At 33.7% G+C, this 13,961-nt stretch overlaps 1 protein-coding gene across 1 annotated transcript; it reads left to right on the top strand.

The window, feature by feature from the left end:
* The first annotated feature begins 1,026 nt into the window (after positions 1-1,026).
* On the top strand, positions 1,027-12,633 carry LOC124450082 (alpha-1,6-mannosylglycoprotein 6-beta-N-acetylglucosaminyltransferase A-like). The gene is given in 19 exon segments (XM_047000810.1): positions 1,027-1,259; positions 1,738-1,986; positions 7,906-7,963; positions 8,242-8,319; positions 8,390-8,530; positions 8,622-8,785; positions 9,062-9,199; positions 9,868-10,004; positions 10,501-10,628; positions 10,700-10,762; positions 10,837-10,876; positions 10,879-10,934; positions 11,077-11,160; positions 11,308-11,487; positions 11,558-11,632; positions 11,753-11,849; positions 11,929-11,986; positions 12,058-12,111; positions 12,158-12,633. Coding segments are annotated over 19 exon segments (2,130 nt in total). The 3' UTR covers positions 12,255-12,633.
* Positions 12,634-13,961: the final 1,328 nt, after the last annotated feature.

The following is a 13,961-nucleotide window of genomic DNA, read 5'->3' as shown; positions in this document are numbered from 1 at the left end:
TTTATCAGAATATCATAATACTTTATAAGACACCCAGAATCAATCCTACCAAAAAAAACTCAAAAAAATTACATACCTACTTATAATATATTTCCAGTCGACTTAAGTCGTAGGGGTAAGCTAACTTTTCTAACTCCTTTTTGGACATTTTAACTAAGATTTACCCATCTATTCAAGAAAGACAGTTGCACCAAGCTGTTCACAAACAGTCAAAAACACAAGTAATGCGCATGGGATTATGCATTAAAGCTTAACAACACATTGACAGTGTAAAGATTGCCGTTTGATATTTATTTCTAATATAGCTAAAGCATTACTTGACAAAATATACGTTATTTTACAGTAGATTTACCTCATTTAAATGTGTGTGTTTATTTCACAAAAATCTTAAGCATTATTTTCAATATTTTATGCTTACGGCATCGTGGTTGTTTTCGCTGGTTGTCATTACTATGAGCAGTAATAGAGATCCGTTTCGGGAGGGAGCGAATGTTAAAAATTTTTCTCAAAGTGGAAGTTTTGACAACCAAAATCCGCCATTACCGCCATGTTTTTGACCACGAGGCCCAGGCCCCTTTGCCCCTCCAGGTCTTTTAGAGCTCAATGGATATTTCACCCTAAAGGCGGATCTCCACTAGACGATTTTTTTGACGATCGTCTTAAAAATTCGCTGCGCCACATGCGCAGTAGGAAATAAAATCGTCAACAAAATCGTCAACAAAATCGTCAAAGACGATTGCAAATTGCAATGTGAAATTGAGAAAATGGCGGATGTGAATCAAACTTTAATGCATTATTTACTTCTTCGAAGGCATTTGATTTTACTGCATGCATGTAGAGTAAGATCCATGAAAACAAAGCGAAAACGACCAAGATTTTGGATGCGTAAACTGTACGAGGAAAGAAATGAGAAAGGAGAGTACAATTTGCTGGTTAAAGACTTGCGATTATACGATCATGAAATGTTTTCAGATATTTCAGGATGTTACCTGACACTTTGAGACCTTGTTGGGGTATATTGCCCCGATGATAAGAAAGAAAGAGACGAAAATGCGAGAACCAATAAGTGTAGATCAAAGACTTTTAGTCACTCTGCGATATTTGGCAACTGGGGATGCTCATACAACTATCGCTGCCAATTATAGAATGAGCTCAACGACTGTTGGTCGAATTATCTACGAAACATGCAACGCACTTTGGGACAAACTAAAGGAAATGGGTTTCATGAAAACACCTTGCACTGAAAGTGACTGGAAAAAGTATCTAAAGATTTTGAAGATCGATGGAACTTTCCTAATATGCTGGGAGCAATTGATGGAAAGCATGTGCAGATGTTTGCTCCTGCTGGACAGGCATCGAGTTTTTAATTACAAAAGACTCATAGCATTGTTTTGTTGGGAGTTAGTGATGCAAAGTATAAATTCACACTGGTTGATATTGGTGATAGTGGGCGGCAAAGTGATGGCAGCGTGTATGCCAACAGCAATCTTGGCTATGCTATTGAAAACAAGCTTCTCAACATGCCCACAGATGGCAAGATTACCCATTCAACGAAAGTACTACCCACGTATTTGTAGGGGATGATGCATTTGGCCTAAAACGCCACATGATGAAGCCCTATCCTTTTTCAAACCTGTCTGAGAGGAAACTAATTTTCAATTACAGGCTAAGCAGAGCCAGACGTGTCATTGAAAATGCTTTTGGTATATGTGCTAGTCGGTTTCGTGTGTTTCATAGGCCTATAGTTGCCAAAGTTGATAATGTGATTGCCATAACTAAAGCTGTTGTGGCATTGCATAACTTCCTTATGAGCATAAATGAAGATGACGATTCAAATCTATACTGCCCACCATCATTTGCTGATCAAGATGGGCAAATGGGTAATGAGTTTAACCCTGGTGAGTGGCGACAAGATGCAAATTGTATGAATGGATTGGGTGACATTACAGATGTTGGTGCATCAAATAACTATGGTGCAGAAGCTAAGTGGGTTCGTGAACAATTTGCCGATTATTTTAATAATGAAGGAGCAGTTGACTGGCAGTGGCAAATAGTAAGGTGTTCAAAATAAAAACAAATTTAAAGCTATTTATATTCAATATGAGCATTAGTGATGTGATGGGTTTTCATACGAAAGGGGGTTTTTCACTTATGTAGTTAGCAATACATGTTTAAGCTATAATTTTAAAAATAAATGATTTCACTTGCTATATATCTGTATTCATTGGAAGGCATGTATCTTGTATAAGTGAGAGTATGTTATTAATTTTTAATGCGATATGTGAAGTTCTACAACAATTTTCTTTAGCTATCTGAATATTGTAAATCATACAAAAGCTGTTGAATTTTAATTTAGCTTGTCTGAGTTGCTTTTTTCCATATCTCTTAAAACTGGAACAAGACTCATACAAAATAACTCTGCTTCATCCTTATCTTCATTTTCTCTACCTGACAATCCTTCTAAATAATTTACCATTTTCTGGTCCATACTCTTCACATGGTCAAGAAATGGATCTAGTTGATCGTTAGAATTAGGACGTTTTCTTTTACCATATTTTGCCTCATCTGATACACTTGAACAGCTTGAAGAAGGCTGACTAGGTCCTGGAGATTGTGATGAGGATATGTCCAATATGTTCTCTGGTATTGTTTGGATTTCAAGATCCACATTGCTGTGAGTTTCCAAATTGCTTGTTTTCTCATGAAGAAATCTCATAACCTCAAAATATTTGCATGTTGGAAGTGTCAAGCAGCTGCCCCAGATTTAGACAATGCTCGTCTCCTATCAAGGCATTTTTAGAGAATCTTTAAGGTTCTTAAAATTTTTCTGAAGGTATGGAACTGAAAAAGGGCAAGAAACAAATTTTGTTAGAGTTGACATAAAATACGAAATAACACATATAGTCAAGGAGCACAGTCAAACGAAATGGTGAGACGAACACCCTTACGCAGAAACGTCGAGAAGTTTTCCTGTCCACTTTAGCATGTTTAACATGTTACATCACAATAACCAAACAACACAAGTGAAATTCTCAAGTTTCTTGAAGTCCTCCATTAATTTAGAACACTTACCTTCTCGCTGGAACATTCGAGACAAAGATTTCCATGCATTAAGTTTCATGGTCCTATTTTTGTAGTTTATATTGCTTGTATCCCACAAGCAACTATAGTCTCGGAGAGCTTGCAAAAACATTTCCTTATCGAGCTCTCCAACATCTTGCACAACATTTTGATCAACAAAATGTTGCACCACTGAGATATTCCTCGGAGATGCAAGTATTTGAATCTCTGACGGAATATTTTCTACAGGATTTGTACCGTTCAGTTGGAATTCGTTTTCTCCACTGGTGGCAGCCATTTTGACTTTAGAGAAATGGTAATTAGTTTCACGGAATGAAATTTCATTGGTTCAATTTACGACGATCGTCAAGCGCTCGACGAAAAGTAGAAACCGTTTCTACTTTTCGTCGAGCGCTTGACGATTTAGTTGACGATTTTTATTTCCTACTGCGCATGTGGCGCAGCGAATTTTTAAGACGATCGTCATAAAAATCGTCTAGTGGAGATCCGCCTTAAGAATCATGAGCTACCCGTCAAAGTAACCATGGTCAACATCGTGATGTAACTGGATATTACATTATGTAGTAGTTTCTAATCTGGGACCATGGACAAGTTTCACGAAGAGACCAGGGGCCGGTTTCACAAAGCCTGGATAGCGTTATCTATTGGATAGCAAATATTTTCAAACTTATAAAAAAGGTGTTACGACAAAGAAATTTCGTAACCTCTTTGCTTGTTAAAAGGTTTTAAAAAATTTTAAAAAAATTGTTATCAAATGCATAACGCTATCCAACCGGTCCTTGGTTTCTCTATGAATGGAATTGTCCATTGATAACTTTGGGCTGTCAAACTTGTCACTTTGAAGATGCATAATTATTGATTACAAAGTAAGTTAGCGTGGCTGAATGTATCAATCAGGAGTCGCAAGTTCAAATAATCTCAACACTTTCAAATATAATATCTCTCTATGGCGTCCTGGTTACGCACACGAAACTACTAGTTACCGCCTTCAAAGGTGACAAGCTTGACAGCTCAAAGAAATAACTTTCGGATGACAAAAAACATGGTAATCATAACTTTTTAAAACGTTGATTAGTATGCCTTGCAAATAGTTGTAAAACAATGAATAAGAATCCTATCCAGTGAATTGCGTTATTCGACATTCTTAACACCGGCTTTATGTAATATAACTACCACAATTCTGCTCTCCAGAGATATTTCCATCATAGGCAAAACAAACGATTATAAAAAAAGAAAATATCTAAAATAAGGCAGAATATATGCAATCATTGTCTCATGTTACTATTTTAAAACTTGCTTCATACGTAATATAATCATTTTATTGTGATGTGGCATTGATAATTATTTTTGCTACTGCGGTGTGTGAACTGTTATGCGCACGTGAAAATCAAAGAGAAAACTTTCCAATATTCAGCGTTTTAAAAACTTTACTGAATCAAAGAAATGCGGCGATGTCGGTCAAGGACATTGTATTTGCTTGTCTGTTTGGGAATAATTGCATCAATTACAAACATGGTAAAAAAATTAGAAAATGTAATGGGGAAAGAAGAAAATTTAAAAAAAGGTACGCGGGCTATATCCATAAAATTTAATAATATCACAACGTGCATATTTAGTATCGAAAGCGTTGTCTCATTTCTTTCTTTTTCATGAAAAAGTGAGCCATAAATAGTTTTTTGCGTGATAGAATTTCATTGAGTTATTTGTATTTGGGGTTTCTAAACTTTTTATATTTTTTATGCATAAAATAATCAGCCGGCAAGCTTATTATAAGTACCTACATGTTATTAAAAACACAAAAAACACATTGATCATTCAGCATAATTTTTGTACGAGAATCCTAAAAAATAGGCACTCGTCGAATGCGTTTTTACAAATAACATTTACAATTTCAAGAGAGTGAGGGTGGAACTCAAAATGTTATGTAACAAAATACAAAACTTTGTACAACGTTCTACATAGTAAACAAATGTATGAAAATTCACGAATACACACAGAGCACACATCGAGTTGAGATATTTACACTGAACTAAAATTTTCACCCAAAACAGAATTTTTTTACATTTATGTGCTTCAAATGGCCATTTCATAGCAACATTTTTATCCTTTAAAACAAGAACTACTTCACACCAACAGAAATGAGTGCGGGGATTTTCATTAGGAATAATAAAACGGTGACACTTAACAAATAGGCATCGGTGAGTCATGGCTACAACATTTTCTTCACAAGAATCTTTTATGCTTCTACGTCGGACATTTCTTGAGTGATATGTGAACAGCCAATCTGTATCATTTAATAACTGCCACGAAAATCCACACAAAATCATGCATGACAATTTGTTTTGTAAACATTCATCAAATTGATTATCGTTTTAGCGAGTTTTAAATCAATCTCATTCCTTGTTATGCATCTAATTTTGTGAAATAAGCATATTCTGTCTATGTTTAAAGTCTATTCCTGGTCAGAGTAGTCTCGTAATCAAAACATACAACTATACAAGAGCCAATACTGTATGTTGTAGTTGACGAAACTAACCACAACTTTGTCAAATAAGTAATTCGTCGATCTGTTTCACCTCATAGAATGATAAATTTTCAACAATTAAGTATTTAACATGCTCATCTCCGTAGATAGTGTGAAAAGCAGCAGGCAGACTCGCCAAGCGTTTTTACAAGAAAGTTAGCTAGTGCATGTTTGTTACCAAGTAATCCAAGCAGGACATATCAATATTTTGAACTTAAGAGTGCGAGATAAACGAAGCAAATAAGCACAGAACTGGCTAAATACGAGACGAAAATATATACTTATCCACACATCTATTTATATAACTTGGATTATGGCTTACAGGATTAGGAAATGTAGCTAAGTGATAAAATGATAAATAAATACAAAGAGTAACAGAGAGGATTACAAAGTTGGTTGGTACATTGGACTTAGCATCGTCAGCGGTGTTCAAAAAGTTCGAAAAACAACATTTTAAGTAACTTTATTTATATTAGTTTCTATTATATGTATAGTTCTTTAGAAATCGTTTTTTGCAATGATTTACGTTTTAATCCTCTGACAGCTTTAAATTAGGGACTCCTCTTTCTAATATAGGACTCATTTTGATTCCTTTCAACAAATAAAAAATTTATATAAGCATGTGTTGAGTTTTTAAAAATAGTGGCAAATGAAAGGGAAAGACGATTTTTGTCTTAACATTTTTTCATGATTACTACTGACATCAACTTTTGACAGATATTTACACTGGTTTCAAATATTTGCGCACATATTTGGTCTCTCCCAAAAATTTTTTCAACAAACACTTTTTTTTTGAGAGATGAGCCGCGAAATGTCAAAGATTTTTGCGAATCAACGCATGCTAAACAATTTGCAAAAGAGGCAGGCACTGTTCCATTTGCATGCTTCACATTTTCATGTTATCGATTGGAAGAATTGTGGATAATAATTGAACATGGCCTACATTCAGATCTTTGCTCATATTAAAATGATATAAAAGATAAATTAATCAAGCAGTTATATTTTCAGATATCAGTTCTAAAGTATTTAAATAATTTCTTGTGTTTCGCTACTTTCGAAGTTTCGAAACATTCTACTTTAAAGCAAAAAAGTTTCAACCCGGGAGTATCGTTCCATGTTTGTAAATGTCGATCGTCCAGGTTGGTATAGTCCTGAGAAGGACTGTTTTTGTTGTTGTTGACTGACGTTTCGACAGAGTCAAATGAAGATGAAGATGACTACCGCTAAGGTTGACTCTGAAGATGACTACCGCTAAGGTTGTCGAAACGTCAGTCAACAACAACAAAACTCAGGACTTACCAACCTGGACGATCTACAACATGTAACATTGTACTTTATTGTGATTGTGTGTGCGTTCCCCCTTAATTCATAAGCATCTCCCCCGGAAAATGATACCGACAGACACCGAAAAATTGAGATTTCACTGGAGCAATTATTAAATGGTTAATAAAGTGTGTTATCGTAATTGATGAGTGATAACTGATCATTTGGCTTGAAAACAACCATTATTTGTTTAAAACAAAAAAACAACATTCAATTTTATCCTTCATTAATATCAAATATGATGTGGCAATGCTTTGTTTGCCGTTTTGATGCGACAAAATTGCTAACACACAATATTTTTATGTCACTTAACTAAAGATTGAAAATTTGTTATTAGAATCCCCCCTCCCACTTTATTGTCCTACCGTCACCCCCGCCATCCTTACGTGAAAAGTATGATCCCCAGAAAGATTTCATAATTTCACAATGATACAAAAAATTCAACGACAAATTTTCGCTTTGTTCTTTAAAATGTTGTTTTCCTAAAAGTAATCTTCTTAAATGTTACTTAGGAGAACAAAGTTTAGGAAACACAGTTGAAAAGGAAGATGTCTCATTACAGAATTTATTATCAAAAACTAAACAAAATGATCATAACAAAGGTAGTAATTTAAACTGGAATTTAAAAATTGAATTTTAAATTTTCAACTTTCATAGCTATAAATGTTCACGTTGATACAGGTACAAAATACACTCCGATAAGAGTTTGTGACGTGCCTAAACCATCAACTTTGTATCCGCTTTGTGATGACAAAGTATTGGTAAATATCATATATGCATGTACGGTAAACATAGCTATGTTTTTAAACGAGTTGAAAATTCCTATAAAACTTCATGCAGTTAAACATTCTTAATTGATATTAATACTTCAGACTTTATTCGTTATAAAATACGAAAACAGGTTGCAATGAAGTTTTCATTTGCATTTATTTTTTTAAAGTACGTGAAAACGGTGTGGAATCAAACTTGCTTTAAAGAAGAAAATTTTATAAAGGCGAAGATGATAATTGTCAGATTCTTATTTACTTAAGCGAGGTAAGGCCACTTATGACGACTGGACAGGTATAGGATTCATTCCCAGCAATTTCTTTGTGAATTCTACCATGCTTGTGTCTATGTGTTCTTCCCGAGATTCTAAAATAAGATTTTTTATATTTTATTTTTATATTCAGTTAATTAATAGTGACCGTTTTTGTACTTTTTTTTTCGTAGATAAATAAGAGTTAACTATTGAAAATAAAATCGTGTTAAAAAGTGGTCTCAACAATTTTGTCTCAATAAATAAGAAAATTTTGTATTTTTCTCTAAAATAGGTCGAAAAATGGTGTCCACTGCTACCTTGGCGAACAAAGTCATTCTCGCAACACAGTATGAATCTGAAAGACAAAAAGGTCGTCGAACTGGACTAGTCATAAAGACTTCCTATTTAAAATAATGTTTGATTTGAAAATTTATCTGCAGGCAATCATACGCTCATCAATCGATGGCTTGATTACTCAATGGCCATTTAATAATACAGATTATCGTTGGATGAAAAATCGTATCAAATCAATGAAAGACGACTGGGCTACAGCGATAAAAAACCTCAGCAAAAACGACTGTTGACAAAAGGACAAAAAGAGTAAGTTCGTTACATACAGTATAGTCTGCAGCTTTGTGAATTTTATACGTCGCATTTTCTCGGTAATATTAGGTGGCTGTTTTTCTTGGAGCGTTTTCCTTCCAAACTTTTTTCTTGAAGCAAGCGTTTTCCGGAGGACCTTTAGGAGAGTTGGTTCAATGGAGTGACATTATTACGTCATTATATCTACTTGGTCATGACGTCACTGTTATTACAAGTGATAACGATATGAAGCGGTTTGTTTGACGATGTCATTGTCATTAGTAAGAACTTTTACATAAAATGTTTAGTAATAGCCACTACGAGAAAGCAGGGGAATTGTAGCCACTCTACGAGAGACGCTGAATAAGAACCCTGATAAAAATACTATGAAAGGTTATGAAAAGACTTGTTTATAAAATGCTACATGGTTCTGTGTAAACGTAAGATCAGCTTTCGTATTTCAGTCCTAGAAGCTGAAGAGTGTTGGTATTTTTTGACTGCCTATACGTATTTTTTATCCGAAAATTTAGATATTCTCCACACACCGACGGAAATGGATGTATAAATAACAAAACCGTGCAAAGGTTCGAGTTCGACTTGTTGTACACAGATATTTATGGTGTTCAAATCATAAATAAGTTTATTGGTCCTTTTTGGTCAGATATCAAGTATGTCAACTCGTTTTTTTGTGAAATGTTGTGTTTAGTTTACACATGAAGAACAAATCATTGCAATTTTTATTCCTTCCTGAGTAACTATGGTTTTAAGATTATTTTAGTCACTTATGACAAACACTATGCAGTTTAGTGCATTAAAATCAGCATGATATGTATGTAAGATAGACAGGAAAATATTTTCTATGTTGCTTTTTAGTTAACAAACGCATGTTTTGCACGTTCTTCTCGGCACTCCGGCATTTGTCGAGGGAAACGACGAGGCAAGTTATGCATGATTTTCATGTTATCACTACGGCTAAAAAATGCCGAGGTGACCAACCTTAAACATTGTTTCTTTTATGCGTGGCTTTAACTGCGTCATCATCTTAAAGGTCAAGCAATTTTAGATGAGCAAAAATTTTCATTTGTAAATCAATGAATCCAATCGCCAGAAATCATAATGTTTGTCTCCTATCGTACATGGCAAATAACATTACGATGGAAATCAAGCGTCATGAATAAGGGGTGGTTGGAGTGGAGCACGTTCCCTTGGTAAAAAACGGCCAGTAATATGTCGTTGATAATAACCAGCTTAAGATCTGTTCGAAGAAAATACAAGAAATATTTAAGGTTTAATTTTGCGATAAGCAAGGATATAATATTTCGGATGATCATTTTAGGTGTAAAACACGAGTTGTAGATACGTTTGGAACGGAAGCGCCATTCAACTACAAAAAAATTATGCAAACAAACGAAGACTATAAAAGTGGATGGGGAGGTCTGGAATTGAATCTCCGACAGTTTATGACAATGTTCCGTAAGACTTTATAAACTTTGTTTTTTACATTCACGAACTTCATATGCACTCCCTCTTGTAGACATATGTGTAATTTTATTTCCTTTCGGAGATACGTAATTTTCATCGATATGCAAATGATAACGATATGATTTCACATTGCATAATTAGCATTGAGAAATGACAGTTTTGTCGACTGGAATATCTAAATTTTGCAGCTCTACAAATATTTGTCTGCATATGCATTTTTTAAACAGTTGCATTTGTGCATAAAACAATATTGTAATGTAGAAAATTGATGTGGTTTGGAATGTTATTTGCATAACGAATAAAGTTGAATATACCTAGAAAAAAGCAAAATAAGTTAATGGTACTAAAGAGTCCACAAAGTCTTTTATGCTCTTTACAATACAATCAAATAAATTCGTTGTGAAATTTCATGTCATGAACATTTTAACAATAAACAAACAGTTTCCTTTGTTTGCCTGTTAACTGCAATTAAAATACAAAATTTTAGCTCATAGTCCAGACAACTCATTCATTGGTTTTGTGTCTGGTACTGGTACAAAAAATTCAACTAATAATGATCATCTTCGCCAAAAGAAAATGGGTGTGGTTTATGGCAAGCAAGACGGTTACTGGGATGTAAGCATAATCGTTAAAAACGTGACAGTTTATAATACAGTGTGTTAATGTGTTATGTTCGAATCTCTTAGATTGGAAATCCAAGATATTTGGATACAATTCACAACTATGTCGAAATTCATGCCACTTTCACTGTAAGATAAAAACATATTTACTAAAACAAGGCAAATAAAAAAATACAGAAATGTTTATTCTAATTGCTTTGTAGTTGACAGAAAAGACTTGGCCGTCTTATATACCAAAATACGTTAAAACCACGGAGTTATAGATCGAGTTACTTTGGAAAACCTGTTGCAGAAATCAAAGGTAAGGCTATTGCATATTGCATCAATCAACTAGATGATTTAATTAATCTTCAAACATGCTAATTATGCAGTTAAATTTTGCAGTTAAGAGAGAAAGAAACTTTGCTGTGCATACATAAAATATTTCATTTGTCTGTAATTAGGTTTTTGTTGGTCTTGGTTTTCCATTTGAAGGACCCGCTCCTCTTGAAGCACTTGCTAACGGAGCAGCTTTTTTAAACCCTAAGGTAAAAATATACTTTTCTTCTTTATATAGATAAAGAAATAAAAACGTAATTAAAAAAACCTCTCGATATGTTACGATAAATATTATTGTAAAAAAATGCAACGTTGAACATTTACTTAAATTGATTGAATGCTCAACTTCTCCGCAGTTTCCAGATCCCCTCAACAGATATAATTCTGGTTTCTTTGCGTCAAAACCAACACGAAGGCTAGTGACGTCACAGAATCCATATGCAGAGCAGTTTATAGGCGAACCATATGTATACACTATTGATATAAAGAATGTCAGTGAGGTTTCAAAAGCAATGGAAAAGATCATGAAAACTGAGGTAAAACCAACATAGTTTTATAAACCGTTTACGTCTGTCAGTTTGCGCATCATCAAGGGTTTGTTTTCAGCTGAAGCCGTATCTTCCTTATGAGTATACACACGAGGGAATGTTGGAAAGAATGAGCGCTCAAGTTGAGCATTTGGTAAGTTAATAAGAAAACATATAGAAATAAATAACTCATCTGAACATGCACGTAAATTTCAATGTGTGGTGTTTAACAAGTATATTTTCAGTTAAAAAATTAATGTATATTTCTATCCAGGAGTTTTGTAAAGAAAATCAGTGGCCTCCTTTGAAGAACATGATGACTGTAAACGGAAAAGTTGGTCAATCTTGTAAAGATGCATGTTGGAACAAAGGTGCACACAAATTAACTTGAATCAAGAGATGAATTTTATAATTTACGATAATTATCTAGTGACTCCTTTATTTTTTTAGGTTTATTATGTGAACCTTCCTATTGGGAAATAGTGAATCACAAGATTTGGTTTAAGAGGTGAGAGTTATTCTCTGTGATGGTATAATAATTGTGATTTATGTTTATAAATGACACGATATCTTTCTTAGAGTGAAATTGAATTGTGAAGATGTAAAGAATGTTGAATCGTTGGTTGCACCATCGTATGATGAAAAACAAAGATTTGTTATTTACAAAACAACCATTATTATACAGTTGTGTTTCATCTTCAAACATGCAGACAAGACTTTGTCCGTGTCGTGACTTTATTAAAGGTCAAGTTGCTTTATGTAAAGATTGTTGGTAAATTTATTCGGAAATTTTTTATCTAATATACGAGATCTGGATGTTAGGCGGCTTCAATAACCATATCGAGAGATTTTACTAACATTGAACTTTGCTTTATGTAAAGAATGCTGGTGAGATATTAATAACTACTGGATTGTTACGTATTCTTTTTGTGACTGTTTCAACTTTTCACTTGTGTTTTGTCTACCTTGATCGGCATACATAAAGATATTTTCACTGAATAGAAGCTCATATATGAAAAATGAAAAAATCGATTATAATTATAAGATACGTTCATGGAGATTATTAAAACATTGATTATGACTTATAAGACTAATGAAATTTACGAAAAATACTATTTGTAAAATTATTTATAAAATATATCATATACGAGCGTGGATGTTTAGATGCTTATTTTAAACCAGATTCATAGAAACCTCGGTCTACTAAAAATCTGCGACTGATCACATATGGAACAAAAAAACTTTTTTTCTTCGTAAAAACTTCTGCCTTCTATTATGGCAAGCTGGTTCAGTTAGTAATGATTAAAGTTTTTGTAAAATAACACTTGACTTCCTCTCATTGCGATGATAAGCTATAACTAACAACATCTCCGTTTTTAATGCTATTAAAGCCATTGCAGCCGACAGTTAAAAAAAATATAGTAAAAACATATTACGAAGAAACAAGACATCTTGACGTTCACATTGCGCGCATAGAAGGTATCTATTTTGTTATGTTTTTCACTTCTCGTCTTGTTCTGATTCATATTTTGTAATCTCAAGATGTCTTGCTTCTTTGGAATTTGTTTTTTATTATATTTCCAACGCTATTGTCGACTGAAAATGATGTTATTATTGCCAGAAATCAGGTTCGAAAAAATATTTCTTTTTATTTTGACGTTCACATTGCGCGCACGGAAAGTAGCTGTTTTGTTATGTTTTTCAAGACGGATAGATTCGCGTATGAACAAGTTGTAAATGAATCTTGCATGGTCATTTGGGATTTGGAAGATCACTTAAAGACAAAAAAATCAGAAACACACACACGTGTTATTATACAGACAAACATTGTTTGCAAATCCTTCATCTGGAGCGAAACAATGGATGTCACGATGTCTTTTGTGAAAATAGCATTTGTAAGTGGGAGAGAAAGTCAGGTTAGCAATGGACTGTGGACTTTTATTTCGGAAATTTATCAGTTTATGTCAGAAAACTGAAGTAACGAGTAACGGGTAATGTGAATCAAAGAAAGACTATTTGCACTCTTAACGCACTTGGTTTTAGATTAACTGATAATCTCTGTCATCAAAACAGAGATTCTGTCATCAAAACAGAGATTCTGTCATCAAAACAGAGATTCTGTCATCAAAACAGAGATTCTGTCATCAAAACAGAGATTCTGTCATCAAAACAGAGACTCTGTCATCAAAACAAAACTGTAAAAATAAATTATTTTTACACCATACATAATGAGCCTGTTTGATCATCTATGCACACCGAAGATATATATTTGGATCAAAGTCACTGATTTTTTAAATTGTCACGTAAAAAAGACTTTCTAAAACCTTCTTTCTTTATTCAATACATATGATTATAATGACAAAGACAAAAGATTAGACGAGAAAGACAAATGAATTCTTGTTAGCTATGTAGTATGTTGCCATATTTGATGACTGATCACTTGGCAACAAAACAGGTATTTTTTGTCTAAAACAAAAATAATA

This window comes from Xenia sp. Carnegie-2017, unplaced genomic scaffold (genome assembly GCF_021976095.1).
Source record: "Xenia sp. Carnegie-2017 unplaced genomic scaffold, XeniaSp_v1 HiC_scaffold_1, whole genome shotgun sequence".
Taxonomy (NCBI): domain Eukaryota; kingdom Metazoa; phylum Cnidaria; class Anthozoa; order Malacalcyonacea; family Xeniidae; genus Xenia; species Xenia sp. Carnegie-2017.
The sequence above is the reverse complement of the archived record's forward strand: the minus strand, read 5'-3'. Positions and strand labels throughout refer to the sequence as shown.